This window comes from Barbus barbus (assembly GCF_936440315.1).
Source record: "Barbus barbus genome assembly, chromosome: 43".
Taxonomy (NCBI): domain Eukaryota; kingdom Metazoa; phylum Chordata; class Actinopteri; order Cypriniformes; family Cyprinidae; genus Barbus; species Barbus barbus.
The window spans coordinates 21,822,240-21,845,808 of record NC_136721.1 but is presented as its reverse complement, the minus strand read 5'-3'; the positions used below and the strand labels follow the sequence as shown (position 1 = coordinate 21,845,808).

The 23,569-nt window shown below is 35.2% G+C and overlaps 1 protein-coding gene across 2 annotated transcripts in view; it reads left to right on the top strand.

Moving 5' to 3' along the window:
* Positions 1-516: 516 nt before the first annotated feature.
* The window catches only part of LOC306862525 (AP-3 complex subunit beta-1-like), a 63,647-nt gene continuing 40,594 nt past the window's right edge, over positions 517-23,569 (top strand). Inside the window, exons 1-10 of one of the 2 annotated variants that reach the window (XM_079405362.1) lie at positions 517-856; positions 6,385-6,460; positions 6,829-6,903; positions 8,957-9,052; positions 10,081-10,241; positions 10,322-10,388; positions 19,269-19,451; positions 19,816-19,965; positions 21,762-21,859; positions 21,958-22,012. In XM_079405362.1, coding sequence (XP_079261488.1) covers positions 717-856; positions 6,385-6,460; positions 6,829-6,903; positions 8,957-9,052; positions 10,081-10,241; positions 10,322-10,388; positions 19,269-19,451; positions 19,816-19,965; positions 21,762-21,859; positions 21,958-22,012 — 1,101 coding nt within the window. In that variant the 5' untranslated portion in view covers positions 517-716. Of the gene's footprint in view, positions 857-4,373; positions 5,185-6,384; positions 6,461-6,828; positions 6,904-8,956; positions 9,053-10,080; positions 10,242-10,321; positions 10,389-19,268; positions 19,452-19,815; positions 19,966-21,761; positions 21,860-21,957; positions 22,013-23,569 lie in introns of those variants that run through there. The other variant, XM_079405361.1, reaches the window with a different exon arrangement.

Genomic DNA, 23,569 nt, shown 5'->3' with positions numbered 1-23,569 from the left:
CCAAATTGGGTTACTAGTTCTGACAAAATTGGGCTTTATTTTACATAGTTTGAGGTTTGTTTTGATTGGAGATTAAATACGATCATTAATAAATACAACTAAAAAAGACTTCTCTTTTAGTTTGAAAGTTTATGGGCTGTAACATAATTATGAGTATAATCTAACATAATAATAATGTATAAAATATTAGTAGGGTAACACTTCATTGACTGTAAGTGTTTCCCCTGAACAAACGCCTGTTTATTAATAGTTAGTAAGGTAGTTGTTAAGTTTAGGTGTGCAGTTTAAGGGATAAAATGTGCTTATGCAGAATAAGGCATTTTAATTTTAATACTAATAAACAGCCAATATGCTAGTAATATGCATGCTAATAAGCAACTAGTAAACAGTGAGAGTTGATCCTTAAAATAAAGTGTTACCAAAATATCATATATGGAAAATATAACAGCAGAATGAAAATAAGACAAAAAGGGACACGTGTGAGTGTGTTACGTGTTCGTAACGCAGCTGTCATGTGACGGTCATGTGACTTAACTCCAGCTCACTTCCGACTCTGCCTGGAAGAGGAAAAAAGTTGCACCTCAGGAGTGAAAAAAGTTTTAGTTTCGATTCATTCAGTGAAAATTAGAAACGTAGCATCGTTAAAGCTCATCTGCGTTTATCGGAGGATAAATAAGGTCGCGGTGCTGTAGTGTGAATCGGGGTAAACGCTCGGGATGTCCGCCAACAGCGTGTCGTATAACGAGCAGGGCTCGGTGGAGTCCGGTGTGGACGCGGCGCAGGAGAACAGCAGCATCCCCGCGAGCATCAGCAGCGGCGGGGCCGCCTTCAGCCTCTTCAGTGCCGACTACAAGAAGTAAGAACCCCGGAACACACACTCACTTGATCCTTATTAATATGCTTTTCACTGGTTCCTGTGTGAGAAGTGTAGTCATAGCATATGAAGAATGTTTTTGTGCATGTTTGGGTGTCTTAGGTTTTTGTGAACTGCTAATTTGGGTTATTAAACATATTGTTAGGTTGGAACTAAGTATTATACTTCGTCTGCGAGATCAACTGCCTGTGTAATATTTGCATGGAGAGTAGATTAAGCAGCCTCAAAGGCCAGTGTGAGAGAGTTTTGGGTTAATTCACAGATTTGTCAGTTTACATTTCAGGTCAGCGTTGTGTTGTCTGTCTTGAGAACTGAAATATTTGATGTAAAAGCCTCTTAAATAAGTGCCATCTGAAATTTTCTTCTAAAATTAGTATTTTTATCAGGCTCCTATGTGTAGGTTCAGTACAATAGGTGCTTTTCATTGCCGTAAAAGTGAAATAACTGAACATAAGCATTGGAGAAGCATGAGAAAAATGCTAATTTTAGAAGAAAATTTCAGATGGCACTTATTTAAGAGGTTTTTGCATCTGAACTCTTCATTTGCTTTTCTGTCTTTTTCATTGTTGATGTAAAAGTTGTCACCAAGATATTGTCTAACTGGCTGACATAATAGATTTTAAGAGCTTTGTTGATTTTGGAAACATGCCTTGTGTGATAGTTTTGGATAAATATGTAATAAACTAAAAAATTTACATTTTGTAGCAAATGTTTCTATTATGGAGGCCTGTATAAATGCACACTCTTATACATTTGATATACAGGTTAAATATTTCCAGCAAAAGTATGTTTATGAATTAATGGAGTTACATGATTGTAGCACATCTGTATTTATCAGAGGATAAATAAAAGTATAGATGGATAAATAGATACACACATATAATTTGATTTAAATATGAAATATTTCTAGCAAAACTGGAGATGTATCAGCTAATAATATTTATTAAATGTGCATAATAATTTAATATTTAATATATTTATTTCTCTATACAGATAGAATGCATATATGTACTTATTTCTTAGAATGTTTTTTTATATAAGGAAAAATTGTTTTAAAGGGAAAAAGTAGTTTTTAAAAAGAAAACAAAATGTAGAAAAAAGATCAAATGCAAAGAAAAATATATATTATAATATAATATATTTAATTTAATTTCAAGCAAATAAAAAATATATTATTACTAAAAAAATCCCATAAATCTTTGGTGGTTCAGCATTTTTAATCTTGTGTTGTCTTGCAATCTCATGTCGTTGTTTGCTGCAGCCCTCCTCCTCCTCCAGGGGTCAGTATGCCGTAATATCAGAGCACTATTCATCCTTTTGATGCAAATATCAGATCAGTATTATAAACTAGGCCTGACTCAGGCCTAGGCCTTGTTTGTGCTGATGCATGTCATAAGGTGCTGCCTGGAGCTCAAGGACTGATCTACATACTGTATTGTCTCTAGTGTTTATCTACTCCGCCTCAGTGTTTGTCTTCTCCAGACTCTTTGTGAAGGCCGTAGACAGGGTTGATGTCAAACCTTCATGTCCCCGTCCTATGGGATCTCAACTCCATTTAGCTTTAAGGGATCTGTTCCAACAATTACGGTACTGAATGACAAATTCCCATCCTTAGACAGGAAGCCTGTTGCTGTTTCCTACATTAATGAGCCTGGTAATTGTTTAATCTAATGGGACGTAAGAGAATCGTGATTCGTGTCATTTATTATTCACTGCTGGTTGTTATTTATTTATTCACTGGTACTAGATTTTATGGATTCCTTTCTGTTGTTAAGAGGATACTGTTTAATGTCTGCTTCCTGATTACAAGATGCTGGTTTTCTGTTGTAGCTGATGGTGGGATGGTTTGTGTGTGTTATTGGTATGTTGATGCCTATAAGGAAGAATGGTTAATGTTATTTTGGCCTAACTGAATTGGCGCTCTCACATGACTGCAAGCAGAAGACTGAGTTCATGAGTACAGCGAGAGAAGCATAAGAATGAGATGTTAAGCATAAAAATGGGATAGTTCACCAAAAATGTTTTATTGTCTTGATTTACTCACCTTTATATGTTGTGCCAAACCTGTATGACTTTCTTCTGTGGAACCAACCACTGGATATATTATATTAAAAATGTAATATTGTAGATACACAGGTCTTTTTCATAGTAATCTTGACACAAAATGCTTTATGAAAGTAGTCTATACAACTCTTGCAAAGTTGTAAGAAAGCATTGTGTGATTAAAAAATCTAAATTTAAGTCATTATTCGCTGACAATCTTCCTCTTCAGTCAGCTGTTAATTCAAGAATATGTTTAGTGAGTTGAACTAATTCATTAACTAATTTCTCAGATTGTGAGCTAGATCAAGATCATTCCCTTTTATTCATAAGAACCAGCTCAAAGCAATAATTTGTTCACAGCTTCTCTAGTTCAACTCATTGATTCATTTGAGTCATTTGCAGTGCAAGTTTGTAGCTCACTGGAGGAGGATTTTTTTTTTCTCAGCAAATAACATTTTGGTCCAAGCTGTAATATGACTTCAGAAGACTCAAAATATAGCGCTTGAGTCATATGAGCTGCTTTCATGTAAGAGCCTGTTCAGGTAAGTTGAACTGAAATTTGAGAACAAATCATCTCAACTCAACTCATTAATGAATCATTTAATCCAATTTGTGAACTATAGCTCAAACAGTTTTCATTGTAGAACTGGCTCAAAATAAAGAGTTGTTCACTGTTTCAACTCATTGAGTCATTTGCATTGATTCTCAAGTGGAGGGGAAGATTATGAACAAATAACAACTTAAATTTCAGTCAATTTCTCTCTTGAAAGCTGTCATATATTTTCAGAAGACTTGTGTAAATATAGGGCATGAGTCGTATGGATTGCTTTCATTCTCAGCTGATAAGAACAAAATAATGATTTGTTTTCTGCTCCAGTTTTCAGGTTAAACTCATTGATTCAGTGATTCAGTTGCAGCAATTCTTGAGTCAACCACTTTATCAGCAAATTATAGCTTTATTTCAGTCTGTTTCTCTTTGAAAGCTATCAAATGCCTTGAAAAGACTCTGAATATATTGCACGAGTTGTATGGACTGCTTTTATGGTGCATTTTATGATCTTTTTTCGAGTGATTCTTGTTCAGTCCAACTGATTCAACCAATTTCGCCCAGCCATGCTCGCAAAATATTCTTCCCGTTCCTTCCTCCGTCTCACTATTTGGGTTTGACTTTTGTTTCAGACTTGTTATATTTTGTTGCCTTGGTTGGCAGGAGGAAGTTTCACACTATCAGGATAAGCAGACCTGCCGTGAACGACGAACACAAGCGAAGAACACTGTTCTGCAGACGTGATGAAAGCCTCGGTCTGAAGATAAGAGCCTTTACGCTTCCTCTAAAGGGAGGCAACCACAGCCACGAAGAATTACCACGACCGGAGGGGATAGGAGTTGCCTCAGCTCTTTAGATGGTTTAGATGGTGCTGTTTTGACCTAAATGGACTTCCTTTCCATTTTACCCGCTTCCTTTATTGGCTACAAGACGCAACCGGCACTCAAAGGGACGCAGCTTGCAAGCTCTGGATCTTCTGAGGTTGATTTTCTCTCAACCCAATCATTACCTGAGGTTTCATCGTTCTCTAATGGCGACCCAAAAGTGAAAAGCTTCTTTGGACAACTGACCAAATCTCAGGAGAACTTTGAAGGAAAGTAAGGGAATTCAACCTTCAGTCCATGATAAGAGTGAACCATAGTAACCTCACTGGTCTCTCAGTGCTCATGGATCTAATTGGTGTGTGATGGTCACACTGGATGGTTGTGCGACTGCTGCACGTGGCCATTAACCAGATGATCGAGTCAGGCTGGAGGATAGTGCTGTCTTGTCCTTCTCTGGGCTTCTTTACAGAAAACCAGTTGACTGTCACTCCCTGTCATACTTTCTCTTAGCTTAGCTTCAACTTCTTAGATCTGGTCTTCTGGGTTGGTTTGAAGAAATGGATGATCTCATAATCGTGTTTGGAAGTTAAATCTGAATGGATTCATGAAGATAAGCAAGGCTTGAGGAACCTTTTGTGGTGGGTTGCTCTTCCAAGGCTTTGTGTGGATCATCTTGACCTTCTCTACTGCTGTGGTTTGTGATTTTTAGTAATTGTGTAAACGTGTAAGATGAACGGAGGATTGGGAAGCTTGCGCTTGGAGGCCGTTGGAGTGATGCGAAACGCTCTCGTCTCAGCAGAAAACCTTCAGCTCACGCTGAAATCAGACTTCAGCTCGGAGGAGCAGTCTCTGACCAACAACCACAGCAGCGGTAATGAAGAGAAACCAAGAAGAGGGTAGGAGAAATGCTCAAGTAAAGCCAAGAAAACCCACTTTTTCAACCACTTCAAAACAAGGCACTTTTGAAATTAGGCACAGATCTTGATTTTTTTTTTTTTTTTTTTTTTGGGCTTTCCTTCAGCTTTTTTGTTCTCACAGTCTTAATATTTCTGTCAGGCTATCGGTTTGTCGTCTTATTCGTAGGTTCATTTAGTCAAACACTCACATGATTGTATGATGAGCATCCTTATAGTCCAGCTCTATATTGCAGTTCCTTTAAATAATAGCTCATCTGTATCTCTGTGACATGATGGCAAACTATCTTCATATTGTCTGAAGAATGTGTCTCTCACATGGTACATATGTAAATGACAGCACTGTGCGGACAGAGGAATGACCAGCATTCGCTCAGAGTAATCTAATATATCTTTGACCGTTTTCCATTAGCTGGGATTGAGATTTTGGTGTTTATGGTGCTGTAGGCCAGGCATTTTTATTGTTTATGTCAGCCGAACCAACCTAAAGTATTTACTTGAATTACCCACTGAGATTTTTAAGATAATATCTCAATTTAACAAAACATTTTATGTTCGTGGTTCTCTGTTGTCAGTTAATTGTAACATGACATGCAGGTAAAAAAATAAATACAATTGTAGTGTTTTTTTCTATTATTTTGATTGTTTTTATTTTGAAACGATATGAATTGCCCAGTTTATAGTTTATTATAATATTTCTAATATATAACAATATTTGATATAATTTTCAATGTAGATATAATTTATCTACATATAAACTACCGGTAATTAAAAAATGTGCGATTTAATTAGTAAAAAAAATTTAATCAATTGACAGCACTAATTTAAAAATAAATAAATAATATATATATGTAAACTACCAGTAATTAATCGCTCATGGTTCTGCTGTTTTGAAACTGTGAACAAACAATTGTGGATAATACAGATATTATTTTTATTTCATTTACAATAAAAGAACTGAAGCTGAATAATAAATCACTGTAAATCAATAGTATAATGAATAGTAAATCACTGACACTGATTTGGAGTGAATTGACAGCCCTACTTTCACTCTATAGCTAAAACTATATGGTTAGCATGGTGCATTTTCATAAGGGTACATGAATGTAAATGAATCAAATCCTTCTTTCACCGTGTTTAAATATGAGTTACTGTAATACTGAATCATTGTGTTCTCTTCAGGAATGAAGATCTGAAGGAGATGCTGGAAAGCAACAAAGAGTCTCTGAAGCTGGAGGCCATGAAGAGGATTGTGGGGGTAAGCCATACTGACAGAGAGAGAGAGAGAGAGAGAGAGAGAGATCTGCTATTAAAGGGATAGTTCACCCAAAAATGAAGAACATGGGTAAGCAAACTGGTCCCCTTTGACTTCCATCAATGTCAGTGGGAACCAGCAACCGTTTGGTTACCAATATTCTTCCAAAATATCTTTTTTAATGTTCATCTGAAGAAGGAAACTCACAAAGGTTTGGAACAACTTTAAGGTGAGTAAATGATGACCGAATATTCATTTTTGGCTGAACTATCCCTGAAGATCCAGTCTCTGATTTTATGATTGCATTCATCACTCAGCATCAGTATGTTGCTTCATTCTGTCTCATCATATGTTTATTTGTCTCTATCTAGTTGATTGCCAAGGGAAAGAATGCATCTGAACTTTTCCCAGCGGTGGTGAAGAACGTTGCAAGCAAAAACATTGAGGTAAGAAAATATATAAAACGCAACAAAATATGCTCAAATCAGTTTTCCTCACTGCTCTTTTTGCTTTGGCTTGAGAGTGAAAATCGACTGCTGAACACAAATGTTCGGCAGCTGTGAGGACCCCTGTAGATGGGAGTTATTTTTGATCAGGCATCTCGCAGGGAAGCCCTTGTTGATGAAGAATGAATGTTTAGATGGAAGGAAGATTGTCTGGACAGGATGATGGAAAGACATGAGAGGTGGTTGGGAAAACGTCCTGGCTGAAGAAGACTGCTGCTGAGGGGCCGGTGTGTAATTAGTGGTCCAGGGGCCCAGTCACGTTCTCTCTGCCTCCCCCCATGTCTGATGCTCAGCGCTGGGCAGCTGTGTGCTGAACGCTGTCGCTCTCTGGAGCTCAGAGACGTGGGGACGCTGGCATTGATCCACACACACACACACTCACATACACGCATGCGAGACCACAGGTGTGACCATTGATCCACTCACTGCAGGGTTACACACACACACACACACACTCGTACACACTCAAACACTCATGTATTTGACCCTTCACTAAACTCCTCCCTTGCTTGGTTACTGTTGCTAACTTGGACAAGCTTTACATGACATCCTGTAGGAATGAACTTGAGATTTCTGTGAACAGCATGATTTTCAGTAAAATGTGTTTATTAAGTTTATCAAATTCATTTGATATTATTTTATAATTTTTATTTGTTTTTATTATTTACTTTATATCATGTTTACCTTTTAAAAATCTTTTTTTTTTTTTTTAATTATGCAGTAACATTTAAATCTTTGATGCCACAGACCCTCACAATTGTTAAGATTTTTTTGTAATTTTTTTTTTTTGTGTGGTTTGTTTATTTATTTATTTTTTTAAAAGTCTATACTGTTTTTATTGATTTTTTTCCCCCAGTTTTTTTAGTACATCAAGTTAAACTAAATGAAAATGTTTACAAGTTTTAAAATATTTCATTTCATTTAACATTTAATTTTAAGTTTTTTATTATTATTATTTTATAATGGTTTTAGTTTTAGTTTACTACAATAACCCTGCCTAAACTATAAATAATGTAACATATAAACATTTAAATAACATTATAAATGTTTATAAAATATAGTTTAGAAAATATTGCTATATGTTACTTGCTATTAGGTTGATGTTTTTTTTTGTATGGTATCTGTCAACATATTAATTGCAATTTATGTAAATCCCGTGTATATTATTTTTTTAATTTCTCACAATCATAAAATAATGTATTTTTATGTTTTTTTACTGTATTTTTTTTCTCATAATTTTAATTTACTTGTATTTTAATTTATTGTATTTATTTTACTTTTTTTTTATCTTTCTGGTGGATCCTTTTGAGGTTTCATTTTAAAATTGGTTTAAAACTGGATTAATCCACAGAATGCACTTTTTAAAGCACAATAGCTTGTTTTCAGGTTTCTTGCGTCCCTATTATAAATGACCCAGGAACAACAATCTTACGTGAAAAAACATCAGTTTTGTTTTTCTGTTCCTCCTATAATTCTGCTTCATAAATGCCAGCGGCTCATTTAGTCGCTGTCTAATTAACATGCACACGGCTGCTCCAATCCCTGATCAGCAGGCCGCTGTATGTAAATGTGATTAACCAGAGGGGCAGATGGGTAATGTCTCTCTTTATGAAGTGAGTGATGTTTTTCCATTTGGCTGGTAATCGCCGTGGTGATGATGATGGAATGCGTCGTAGTGACTCCCTGATCGCTAATGATCTCTCATCACCCCGAGAGCTGGGCGCAATTATACAGAGAGCTGACCTTTGACCCTTCACCTTTGAGCACAATCTGATCAGACTGTTTCATGATAGACTCCGAGTTAAGATGGAAAATGAGTTTGTTAAAGCTGGGATTGGATGATGCTTGTTTGTGTGCTTCTTAAAGTTTTCTGTGTGTCTTTCCTGTTGTGTTTCTGTAGGAAACTGTAAAACAAACAGAAGCAAATTACCCAGAATAATGAACTAGAACTGGGCTGTTTTTTTAAATTTTGTGTTTTAATAATGTGTTTCAGTTGAAGAAGCTGGTGTATGTGTACCTTGTCCGCTATGCAGAGGAACAGCAGGATCTGGCCCTCCTGTCAATCAGCACCTTTCAGCGGGCGCTCAAGGTAAGTCCGCCCCTTTCCTCTCCCATGATGATCTCTTTGCTCTTTAGATGAAATTATGATTAGAAATTATGATATGGCTTTGAGCGATTATCAAATCACAAAGGCTGCAATTTAATTAAATACATATCCTGCAGTATTCTGTCAAAATAAACATGCAATGGTTTAAAGTTGTGTGATTTTATAGTTGTAATATAACAAAATTATTACATTTTTTTTAAATGCTATTTTTTTTTTTTTTTGGCAATGAAATATATATAGTGTGGTATTTGTGTGTAGTAGAAATAGCAATACTTCTTATTTCTAATTAAATAAATATACTGCAGTTTTCCATCAAAATGTGATGGTTTAATGTGTGAAAAATGAAGAAATTAAGACAATTCTGATTATTCGTTTTGTAATTTTATAGTTTTGTAATTATCATAATTTTTTCTTAAATGGTTATTTTTTAGTTATTTTTCTTAAATATGTATTTTTTTTATTTTAAGTAATATAATGTATTTGAATATAATGTAGTATACTTTTTTAAGTAATATTTGGTGCTTATCATATCGCTTACCATTATCATAATTTATAAAATAAAATTATCGTATTTTTCTTAAATACTTGATTTTTTTGTTTTAGTAATGTAATATATAGTATTTATTTATAAAAAAAAGTATTTTAGTAATATATAAAATAGTGGTAATAGTGTTATTTATTGTTGTTTATATTTATTTTTAGTTACTAATTAGTAATAATAATAAAATGTTGTAATTAATTCTATTATTATTATTTTATAGACATATTAATATATATATATTCCGAAAATTTTGGCCAAAATGTGCTTCCCTACAAACAAGCACAACAAATACGTTTTTTTCTGAAAAAATCCAATTAGATTTTTCCCCAAATCATGCACCCCTAGTTTCCTCCCATTATGCTCTGCCCCTTTGTGCATAGACTGAAAGTTTTGCTTGTATTTTATATTAGCACTAACTTAACACACGTCTTTATCATTGGTGTGTGTGTGTGTGTGTGTGTGTGTGTAGGATCCCAATCAGCTGATCAGAGCGAGTGCTCTCAGGGTCCTGTCCAGTATCAGAGTTCCCATCATCGTCCCCATCATGATGCTGGCCATCAAAGAAGCAGCCGCTGACCTTTCACCTTACGTGCGGAAAACAGCCGCTCACGCCATTCAGAAACTCTACAGGTAAAACACATTCACACAGATGTGGTCACTGAATGTTAACCAACGAGTGTTTTACAGAGGTCTCTGCCTTTGTCTTCCAGTCTGGACCCAGATCAGAAAGAGCATCTGATCGAAGTGATTGAGAAACTCCTGAAAGACAAAAGCACGGTAAAATCAACACACACACACACCACCAGTTTTTTCATGCTATGTCTATTACTATTATTAAACCAAAATTTTATTAGTGATGAAAATGTAAAACAAATTATTGAGGTTTAATAGGATTAAATGGTCTGTTTTACATGAAATTGGAAGCAAAGTGCATGTTTACTTTATGAAATTGTTTTTCCACTGAATTGGGTAAACTTGAAAAATATTTAAAAAAGAATAATTTTAAATTAATAATAATAAAAAAAAAAATATTGATATTGATCACATGTTAATAAATTTGCTGGAAACCGTCTCTGTCTTTTGTTTATATGCAGTACTGGTCAAATGTCTGGACGCATTACTATTTTTGATGTTTTTGAATGAAGTCTCTTATGCTCATCAAGCCTCCAGTTATTTGATCAAAAATACAGACAAAATCAGTAATATTGTCAAAAATTACAATTTAAAATAATGTTTTTTTGTTTTAATATTCTTTATATTTATTTCTTAAAAAAAAACTTAACTTGTGTTTTCGCTTGATTTAAAAAGGATACGCTGTAGGTTTTGATAGATCTGAGATTTAAAAATGGCGCTACCGGAAATGCTTCAGGACCAGACATGCGCAGTAGCGTTCCTACACTTTTGTTATTGTTTACGTCCTTGAAATGGTCTATAGTTAACTAAATCCTTAAAAAAGGTTGTTATCAGAAATAAAATGAAACTTTAACTGAAATAAAATAAAATGTTTAAAAAAAACAAAAAAACACAAGGAACCAATAAAATAAATTTAAATAAAAGTAATGTAAAAAAAAAAGTAATGCAATAAATAAAATAATAAATTAAAAGTAATAAAGTAAAATAAAGTTAATACAATAAAATGATGAAATTAAATTACAAATAAATCATTTCATTCTACTTCTAAACACAGATGAGAAATTAAAATACAAAAAACATGGGATTAAAACAAATTGTAATTTTTTTTTTATCTGCCTGTACAATATTGAAAAACCTTTCTTTAGCTTTTAGCAGAGCGATATTGACTGGATTTACAATCTGACCAGCTATATTCTAAAAAGCTGTTTTGGCACAATGTGCATTATAAATATACAAATGAGCTGAACTGAACTAAACTAATCAAGTTTAATGCATCGTTTTACATCAACTTTAATTTACAGCGTACAGCCACCAGATGGCATAACAACACCACATTCATTCCTGTCTGCCTTCCCTCTATCGCCATTCCTCTATCTAAATCACTTCTGGCAGTAAAATAAACACTTTCTGAACTCAACACATTCCCGCCAGGGCCTTGGACAAAGTCTCAGCAACACATTATCTTAAAACTTTCCTGCCAGCCTCAAATCTGAGTTATGTGTATGGGGTTTCAGCTCACGTCATGTTTTTTTAGCACCGTCCTCATATGCTTTTAGCGCAGAGCTGTATTTCACGTGTAGAGCTTCCCGAATATGCGCTGGAAATGTTTATTGTGACATAATAGACATCTCTACGAGCTTCCCCTGTACACTGCTAAAGGAAGCTGGCAGGGATGTGTTGCCGTTGATGAAATATGAGCACGTAGGTGTGTCTTCAGTCTGACCGGCGAGCACAGCATCAATCACAGCCGCATCGTTCCAGCATCTCTCTCTCTCTCTATCTCTCCTCGCTCGCTGATGACCCAGCATTCCCTGTTTCCTCTCCCGTCAGTGCGGCCCGGCCTTAATTAGAATTCATGACAAAATGGATCCAGGGAAACGTCCTGTACCCTTCATAATTTTACAGGAAATTTATTGTTATTAGAGGAGCCATTTGCTTAGTGTGATTTTTCCATTAAGGTCTTGTCAAGCAGCAGAGATAGCAGAGCTTTGTTGATGAGGTGTGTGTAAGTAAGAGCTTTGTTGATGGTGGATGGAGTTTACCTTGGAGCTCTTGTTGGGTAATATGGGAACGGAAAGATGGGGAGACGCTAGCTAAAGATGAATGGGAAATAGAAAGATAGAATAAACTAGGGATGCACCGAATTTTCGGCAACCGAATAAGCTAAAAGACCGATTAAATTGTACTGAACAATGACGTGACATGATCAAATAGAGGCGCACACTGATGCAGCAAACATGTCTGCTGTGTGGAAGTATTTAAAACCGTCAGAGAAAGACGCAAAAATCATTACAAGTAGGGATGCACGATATTGGATTTTTGCCGATATCCGATATGTCGATATTTTCGAATCATTTTGGCCGATACCGATATATTTTTCTTTTTGTTTGGAAACAACACCAAGTCTCTCCTGTGCAGAAATTATAAGCAAAATATTTTTAATTTTGGTTAGTTTTTAACAAGAACTTATTTGTTAGGATTAAATAAACTGTAATGGAGTTTTTTGACAGCACATTGAAGCTTTGAAAACAACTATAAATAAACTATAAATCAATCGCTGCATATTTCCCCCCAGAAAGATCCAGTGTTAACCCCAACATTTTGTTTTATTTATAAGATTTGACATTTGTAGATGGTCTAAAGCAGTGCTTCCTAAACCTGTCCTGGAGGACCTCTAGCCCTGCACATTTTGTATACACTTTTCAAATATTTACTTAATTTTTTATTGAAAGTAAATTGCTTTCTGATCTGGTATGTGATGGCAAAAGGAGTTCCACAATGAGCCAGTCCCACAATGAGCTTTCCTTAGGACGTGCCATTTCTGTGTCTGTAGCTTTAAATGCTAATGAGGAGGAGAGAGGCGGGGCAAGGTGGAGGGGTGGGTGTGTGGCCTTAACCAGCTTGCGCGCTAATGTTGACAGTGGATGTATCGTAATGGCTCGTAGACACATAGTCATTCAAGCTTTTCAGTTTGAACCAGAATCTGATCCGGATGGAGAAGCACCGGATGAAGAAGTTGCAATTCAGCGGCTACAGCAGAACGTCTCTGAATGGTTAGTTTAAAATATTGTGTCTGGATACGGTACTTTAGTTGGTTTGTTATGTATGCTGTTGCAGTTATTATCATGTAGCTAATGCTAGCCTACGTTGTTGGCTTTTCATGTTGCTCTGAGCAACTGCCACGCTTCGCTCGTTTGCAAGCCATGATGTCTCTCGAGGAAAAAAAAATATTGCGCTCTCCTCGCACGGTCGTAGCTCATTTTCTCATGGGCGGGCAAAGCAGAGAAAGGGGAGGTAGCCTTTCCCTGTATGACGACATAAAGGGAAAATTCCAGATTGGGCCATCTGAGCTTTCATTTTCTCAAAGGCGAAGCAGGATACCCAGGGCTCGGTTTACACCTATCGCCATTTCTAGCCACTGGGGGACCATAGGCAGGCTAGGGGAACTCATATTAATGTTAAAAAACCTCATAAAGTGAAATTTTCATGCCATGAGACCTTTAATCAGAAACAGTCTAAATGTTACTTGCGTAGGCTATTTTACTTTTAATTTAATTAGAAGCCAACAGCTCCCCCTACAGATTAAAACTCTTTACCGAATGGACATTATAGGACCCGGGGGAGGCTGTCACTGCTGCCGCTGCATGTGCTATTACTGTTTATCACACACCGAAAGCATCATTCTGTATGTGCTTTCACAGATTAAGTGCAGTGATCCAAAAGAGTGATTCTAATCATCATGACGTGATCTAATCACTAGCAAACCCTGAGCACATGAGAGTTAATCTATTCCTCTTATTGGCAAGACATATCGGCATAATTTTTCATATCGGACTGATGCCGATATTTACATTTAAAGCCATTATCGGCCGATACCGATAATATTGTGCATCCCTAATTACAAGCACGAAACACAGACAGCGAGAGACTGTTTAGCACTGCATCTCATGCCTCCAATGAGAAGAGGAAGAGGTGGTTGCTGGTTACTGTATGATGATTGAAATTGTGAAATGGTCTTAAACGATTTGTAAATAAACTGCAGAATATTATGTTTTCAAATACATGCACGGATTGCATGTATTCAAAAAGCGCTGCACAAGCTTGTGGTGCCAGGGTTCAAAATCCAAAGCACGAGGAAAATCTGCTGAAACAGTGTTACTCGTCAGTTGCTCAGTAACATTTTTAATCATTTTTTAAAGGCAGAAAAAATACATTCCTGATTCAAAAAGGGCCAAAAAAGTCTCAAAAATGGCCAAATTTTTTTATTTTACTTATTAATTTAAGTTAAATTGTGCTTTGTTGGTATAATGTCTGCTAGAATGTAAAAAAAAAATGTTCAGTGTTAAAGCTGCAGTCCGTAGCTACTGATTTGTGTTAAAAATGATCTGAAATCAATATTTGAGAAAGTACATAACCAGCCAGTGTTCAAATCTATCACCTTACTTTAGCCTGATTCACAACATTATATTAGCTTATAATAATGTTTTCTGATCCTGCAGGTGACGGATCATTTATAGCCTTTTCTCACAGCAACTAGAATAATTAAACTTAACATTTTGAGGGCGGATTGTGATCCAGAAAGGATTATGTGTTTATGAAACACGTGTGAATGAAATTAAATTATATTCCAGTTTTAAACGTGCTTCCGATTACAGATAGCCTGGGATTACACAAGATTTGTATTCTAAAGAAAACCATTTCGAAGGGAGCATAGTTTTCTTTTGGGGTTAAAAGAATTTCTTAATATGATTAATATTCATCATTTACTCACTCAAAATTAATTTTAAACCTGGATGAGTTTCTTTCTTCTGCTGAACATAAATGCTATTAGGTCCACAGTGACTTCCATAGTATTTTTTTTCCTACTGTCAAAGTCAATGTGGACCAGCAACTGTTTGGTTACCCACGTTCTTCAAAATATCTTATTTTGTGTTCAGCACATGAAAGAAATTAATACAGGTTTGGGACAACATGTGAGTGAGTAAATAATGACAGAAATTAAATTTTAGGGTGAACTATCCCTTTAATTACAGTTGGCAGCATGTTTAGGTCCCTTTAAGAGCTGCAGGCATCTAATATACAGGCACGCATCTGTTTCTCTCAACTGTTTACTTTCAGTTTAGACATAACCAACTGTGTCTATATGTAAACCTTGTGTGTTTTGACAGTATTAGCTCAAAAGATAACTTAGTTGAGTAATCAGGCGCTGTTAGACAGCCTTTTTAGTGCGCGTGCTTCGGGTGTACGGGCTCACGCCCGTTTCACACAGCAAGCGTGAGAGGTGCAGAAGCGGTGCGTATGCAGCTGAACCGCGGCTTACTGCATGCAATACAGACGAGTATCGTCATTTCTGTCATATTTTCCAGCGTTCTCCTTCGAAAACGGTGTGCCATGTGCTTTGATGTATGATATGGCCAGCGTACTCTGTGATCCGACGGGTCCCCCTCCCCTCTGTCCCACACACACATTTATATGTAAATAACATACATTAGGTAGTTTACACGATAAACTTGAGCCAAGTTTTCAAGATTTGTATACAAAAAAATTGCCGACCCAGTCAGAAAAATTATGTCCAACCCTTCTCACATTTTGTATGAGGAATATTAATTTTTGCCATCTAACAGAAGGCTTAGAGTTGCATATGCTAGACTGAATTGTCTGTTACATGCTGTAAAATCTTTTGTGTATCAGTCTGTAAAATTAATAAATCAGAATCGGGGGTTCAAATTGGCCTCTGGAAAATAGAAAGGACTCATGCACTGTAGCCGCGTGTTTATGTATATACTGTTGTTGTTGTTTTTTGTTTATTTATTTATTTATTTTTTTTTGTATTAAGGTGCGTCTATTGTTGAGTAATTATCGATGTGAATTGATGTGAGACGCACGTGAGATACAAGACAAATTTTGGAAAGAATTCCAACAATAAAGTGTAATTGGATTGAATAATTGAATTGAAAAAGTAATATTAAAGCTAACAAATGCCTCTAGTTTTATTAATTTAACAGACCTCGTGGAAGTGATGTATTTTCGTGCATTTTATTTTTGCATATGGTGATTGTGAAACAAGAAACACATGATTTTATGGTGAAATTTGTTATTTTTAATGTTAATCGGGTCAATTTTGATCAAGAACAATGCATTTTGACTTTAATTCAGGGTAAGCAATGCAGCAAAAATAGACTCGGCATGGAAACGATCGCGGCACTGCTCCTGCTCCCGGTGTGAATGCACTCATTTGTTAACATGCACGGTGAAAAAAAATCCGCACCGCTCACGCTTGCGGTGTGAAACGGGCATCAGAATAAGCGCACGTCAGACCAGCGCATAAATGAAAAGTTTAACCGGCAAGGCTTTAAGACACACGCAAATAATGTACTTTTGTGATCACGAATAAGTGCAGTGTCCCATGAATGTAATTCTAACACTGAGTTAACACTGAATGGATGTGGCGTTGTACAGTATGGCGGCGCCAGAACTGCCACTGAAAGAATGTGTGCTGTAGCACGATACTTCAAAAGCAGATCGTGGAGACATTTTTATCGCCCACAATCAAAAATCGTCATATAGTTGACGTATCGCCGACGTGACCAGCTCACTTTTTTTTTAAGATCAGTGCAAATTCATGGCTGCTGCGTAATACTTACGGTTGCTAAATTTCTCAATTCACCTGCCACTGACCGATGTGGCAAAAGTTTAATTTTGCACCCTTTCTGTAAAGGTTTAAGTGATCAGTTACATGTAATTTCGTTCCTCAGAGCTGGAATTGAAGTCACATGATGATGAATGAAGCACCTGACCTGCTCAAACTCTCTCTGTGTGTGTTGTTTTCACACACTCTCTCTCATATACTGTAGTTCATTAGTCTAAAGTGAGAGTGGTGTGTTATATTAGCTTGGTGGGAAGCAGAACAGGTTGTCATCTTCCAAGCATCTGTTTGTTTTGAGACCACACTGAGGTTTGTAATTACGACGCATATATAACCTAATCAGCTTAATTTGCAATTATAAACCTCCAGCACAACTTTAGGGTTGCTGCAGGAGAAGCGGGTGAGTGATAATTGCACAGAAGCTGTGGTGTGTGTGTGTGTGTGCGCAGCATGTGTTTGTGTGTGTATGCACAGTTTTATAACTCAGAGTGTAAGCGTAAATGTGTACAGAAGCTTTTTATTCTTCTTTTCAGGTATGCAAATGTAATATATATTTATAGCGAAGTTCAGATAGGTGAAATTACAATACAATACCAATATTCAAACCAACACTTTCCACATGAGTACCACAGCATAAAATGAATGTGGCAAAAGCATAAAACTAATGTAAACTATATACATACATACATATATACACTACCGGTCAAAAGTTTTTGAACAGTAAGATTTTTAATGTTTTTTAAAGAAGCCTCTTCTGATCACCAAGCCTACATTTATTTGATCCAAAATACAGCAAAAACAGTAAAATTTTGAAATATTTTTACTATTTAAATAACTGTTTTCTATTTGTATAAAATATATTTTAATGTAATTTATTCCTGTGATTTCAAAGCTGAATTTTTAGCATCATTACTCCAGTCACATGATCCTTCAGAAATCATTCTAATATTCTGGTTTGCTGCTCAAAAAATATTTTTTATTATTATTATGTTGAAAACAGCTGGATAGATTTTTTTTTTTTTCAGATTTCTTTGATGAATTGAAAGTTCAGAAGAACAGCATTTATCTGAAATAGAAATCTTTTGTGACATTATGAATGTCTTTATCATCACTTTTGATCAATTTAAAGCATCCTTGCTAAATAAAAGTATTAATTTTCTATAATTTCTTTACCCCCCAAAAAAACTGACTCCAAGCTTTTGAATGGTATAGTGTATAATGTTACAAAAGCTTTTTATTTCAGATAAATGCTGATCTATTTGATATTTCTATTCATCAAAGAATCCTGAAAAAAAAAATTACTCAACTGTTAATAAATATTGAAAATAATAAATAATAAATGTTTCTTGAACAACAAATCAGCATATTAATCAATGATTTCCGAAGGATCGTGTGACTGGAGTAATGATGCTAAAAATTCAGCTTTGAAATCACAGGAATAAATTACATTTTAAAATGTATTCAAATTGAAAACAGTTATTTAAATAGTAAAAATATTTCAATATTTTACTGTTTTTTTTTTCTGTACTTATGATCAAATAAATGCAGGCTTGGAGAGAAGAGACTAACCACTCAGTTCTTGTTTTCGCTTTTCTTTACTTTTTAATTTTTGTGTTTCATACGCTGTTATTTGTGTTTATAAATGTAATTTAAATTTAATGATTTCTAATGGGTTATTTTAATCACTGGTCTGTTGATTTGTCATTTAGGTGCACAAATGTTTATGGGTAGTTTGGTGTTTTTGGTGGATGTAGATGTGGTTTATTGTTCCTTGGATATTTCTTGAATGTTTCATGTCTCATAAATGATTATAATTTGTAGAAATTCAAAATATCTGATCCTGTGCAAATTTATCGTTTTAACACCAGAACTATTGAATTATAGAAAATTTAATGTAATTAGTCCAGAATAAATAATTGCAAATGACCATATTTATTATTATTATATTTTCATTTATCATTAATTTTATAAATCATAATCTCAATATAATCATATATATATATATATATATATATATATATATATATATATATATATATATATATATATATATATATAAATAAATATTATTTATATAATATTGGTACCCCTGGAATGTGTGACAACCAATCAAAAAACAAAAATTCTAAACTTGACTTTTCTATTGTACCACATAGTGAAAAAACACTTCAAGCTGATGTATAATACAGTAGTCAACATTTGAAGTGGATCAAAACCTTTCTTCAAATTTGTCCTAAAACCTAAATCCAAAATGCGTTCTTGTTTTAGGACAAATTTGAACTTTTTTGATCCACTTCAAATGTTGACTACTGTATATGAAAGTCTTCTAAAAGGTGGCTAATCTGTAAACCGTGCCGTTTATCATGTGTTTTTTGTAGCTGGTTGCTGGTAGCGTGGTGATGGCGTTTGAGGAGGTCTGTCCGGACCGGATCGACCTGATCCATAAGAACTACCGCAAGCTATGTAACCTGCTGGTGGACGTGGAGGAGTGGGGTCAGGTGGTCATCATACACATGCTGAGCCGATATGCCAGGACGCAGTTTGTCAGCCCGTGGAGAGAGGTTAGCTATTGTCTGTGTGTGTTTAAGCACAGTATTTCTTTATTATTTGACTATTATTTATATTTTTAAAGCTCAGCTATCAAGATTAGCGGTTTCATTTGAGCACAAATTGTTGTTGAAATGGGCTCATCTGATTTTCATTTTGTTTTCTTTTTCAAAGCTAGCATTGAGGGTTTCAGGTAGGACGGAAGGATGGAGAGGACTTTATATTGTAACTCTGAGTGAAGTTATGTAGACTGTATTGATTGTCCCAGGAGAGAAAGTTGCTGGTGTTCCTTTTCATCATTTTTAGAGTTGGTATAATGATCTCTGGATTTTGTTTTTTTTAGATGTTTTTATTCATTAATTGTGTGTATGATTGTAGGATGCTGTGTTTGATGAGAACAGCGAGAAAACATTTTATGATTCAGAGGAGGAGAGAAGAGTGGACCAGTCCAAGCCTTACACCATGGATCCAGACCACAGACTCCTGCTCAGAAACACTAAACCACTGTTACAGAGCAGAAACACTGCAGTGAGTACAGACACGCTTGGGTGATGTTCTTGGACCAAATCTGTCATAATAAAAACAGTAATTATAATATTATACTTTTGCCATTTTAAATATTGATACAAAAATGGTAATTATTATTTGTATTATTACTGTTATTATTATTATATCACTATTTTAAATGTCAAAACCTAATATAGTAAATAAGTTAATTATTTTAAGTATTAAAAATTAAAATATTTATATATGTTTATATTTTTTCATTATTAACATTAATAATAATAATACAAATATATTAATATATTTAATATAGTTTGAGCATAATATATAAAGCATAATTATATATAATTTGAGCATAATTATATAATAAATATTAGTATAGCAAATTATTATTAAAGTGGCATGTATAATCAATCTTAAATCAATAATACCGTTTTTTTCCATTTTGAATATTTATACAACATTATTCATAATTATTGCTTCATTTTTTGTATCAATATTAGTTAAAATATAATAATAATAATAATATAACACTTTAAAATAATAATAAATTATATTATGAAATAAATAATAATATATAAATAAAATATACTAATTAAAAAAGATATTCCAAACAACAATTATTATATTACATATTTTGGATTTATTATTATTATTATTATTATTATTATTAAGAATCTATTATAGGAAATATAGGAGTGTTGTATCGTTTGATCATTTCTATATTAATTATAAATATATCAAATATTAGAAATGTAACAAAGCTTCAATGGTAATATTATGCAATTGATAATTTTATATATAAGCAGTTGTTTTATTATTAGGCCATATCTCCTTTTTCGCTTCTCAAAAGTTTTAAGAAAAAAAGTTTTAAGATAGATAGACCTTTTAGTCAATCGTTGCTGATTTAATTCCTGTAGGTAGGGTTTGCTCCATTTGAACCAATTTCAGCTGATAGTTTCATCGTGTCTTCTTTATTCATATTCTGTAATATTCCTTTAAGATGCTCACATACTCTCATTTCCACACACATCTGCGTTCTCCAGTTTTCTCTTTCTCCCTCTCTTATGCTCGTTCCTGTTCAACTCTGAGCAATAGCGAAGGCCTTCGGGACGCACCTGAGTGTGTGTGTTTGAGTGCGAGTGTGTGTGTTTGTACATCAGAATATTAGCGGGACCAAGGCTGTATCAGACACAACTCCATCATGTTACACACACTCAGCCTTAGAAATGTGCTCAGAAACGTTATTCCCTCCTACATCACACACACAGAGTGACTCGAGTGCTCCATCAACCTGGAAGCTCAAGGTCTTTGTGTATGTGTGTTTTTTGTAGTGTGTGTGTGATATGTTTTGATTAAAACTTGTCCTGCTTTGTTCTACACTCAGTCTGCACTCTGTCTTTATCAGCTCTCTCTCTCTCTCTCTCTCTGCTGCTTTAGCGGTTGACGTGTTGAAGTCTGCTGTCCTGTTCGTATATTGGGGTCAAAGTAATTTGGGGAAGACAAAATCATTACATACATTGAAGGCTTCCTAATCTATCACCATCTATCTCTTTTTCAACCCCGCTCAAACCCTCCTCTTCCTCTTTCTCTCACTTCACATGTCTCTGGGACTCTCCACCACATCTTCCATTAATCTGTCTTTCTTTCATGAGCTACGTTTTATGTCCACCCATCTTTTATCACCTTTCTCTCCCTTTATAAAAAAATACCATGGAAAAGTGTTGTGTTTTAGTTTCTTTGGCATTCTTTTAAGTACCTTACATTTAACATTTAAAGGCGTAGCTCTTCATTTATTACATTAATCATCTCTTTTTCAGGTTGTGATGGCAGTATCTCAGCTCTACTGGCACTTGGCTCCTAAACATGAACTTAGCATCATCACCAAGTCCCTGGTGAGGCTCTTGAGGAGCCACAGGTAACAATCACACTATGAGAGAAATGAAATGGAGATGATATTAAGATCAAATTTATCAATCTAATTCCTGTTTTTGGTTTCACTCTCGGCTCTTTTAGGGAAGTTCAGTACATTGTGTTGCAGAACATCGCCACCATGTCCATTCAGAGGAAGGTACTACAGACTCGCTGAAATATTCATCCTGCTTTTCTCATGAAATCTGAATATAATATGAACAATGTTAATGACTTAGAATCAGTTAGGCCTAAATGAATTAGTCCATTTGGTAAACACTGAGGTAAAAATTAGAGGTAGGCCTCAATACTGAAGGAAGTCATGAGGTAAAATGGTAAAATATGAAGTATATTGCAAGGTTAGATTTGAGGTAAACATTGAGGTAAAATAAGCGGTGGGCCTTAATTTTGAGGGATATCATGAAGTAAAATATGAAATCAATCATAATGTAAGATCTGAGGTAAAATCTGAGGTAGGGCTCAATTCTGTGAGAAATCATGAAGTAAAATATGAAGTAAAACTCGAGTTAAGATGCGAGTTCAAAGGTCGTCCTCAATTCTGAGAGAAATCATGAGGTAAAATATGGAGTAAATTGCAAGGTAAGATCTGAGGTAAACACTGAGGTAAAATCAGAGGTAGGACTCAATTCTGAGGGAATTCTTGAGGTAAAATATGAAATTAATCATAAGGTAAGATTTGGCGTAAACACCGAGGTAAAATCAAAGGGTAGGCCTCATTTCTGTGGGAAATCATGAGGTAAAATATGAAAAGGAAAAGGAATAAACGTGTGGCCAAGTATGGTGTCCCATACTCAGAATTTGTGCTCTGCATTTCACCCATCTAAGTGAAATCTACACAGTTGGGGGTTCGGTGCCTTGTTCAAGGGTTCTCACCTCAGTTGTGGTATTGAGGGTAGAAGAGAGCACTGGTCATTCACTCCCCCCACCTATAATCCCTGCCGGTACCGAGACCGCAACCTTTGGGTTGCCATTAGGCCACAACTAAGCAAATTTTACGGTAAGATCTGAGATCTGGGGCCTCAATTTTGAGGAAAATCCTGAGGTGAAATATGAAGTAAATTGCAGAGTAAGATATGGGGTAAACACTGAGTTACGCCGGTTTCACACTGCAAGCGTAAGCAGGGCGTAAGCAGCGCGTATTTTTTTCGGCGCCCATGTTAACGGATGAGAGCGTTCACACAGCACGCAGGGGCGGCGCGGCAGCGCGTAGCAGGAGCAGAGCAGGTGCGGCAGTGCCGCGATCGTTTCGGCGCCGAGTCTATTTTTGCTGCGCTGCTTACGCTCAATTAAAGTGACAAAGCATTCATTATGGACAAAATACACACGAAAAAGTGAAATTGTTCCCCAGAATGTAAATTAATGACATCTACTATGTTGTAAATAGAGTATAAACTTCAGTAAAAAAAATAAAATAATACTATATATTACAAAAAACTAAATAAAATAAAGTTTTTGCTCTAATCACTAACATTAGTTTAAATAATTTATACTGTTATTTCAGCTTAAGTCACTGGTTAATTGTATTAATTATGTTAGCCTATATGTGTTATAACTATATAGTAAGTTGCCGTAAGAACAGGTGTCATGTTGACATCATGATGACGGTACTAGTGCTAATGCAAAGAAGACAATCATGGACGACACTCGTCTAATCGTGGAGGTTGAGAAGCATACAGTTATTTATGATCCTCATAAT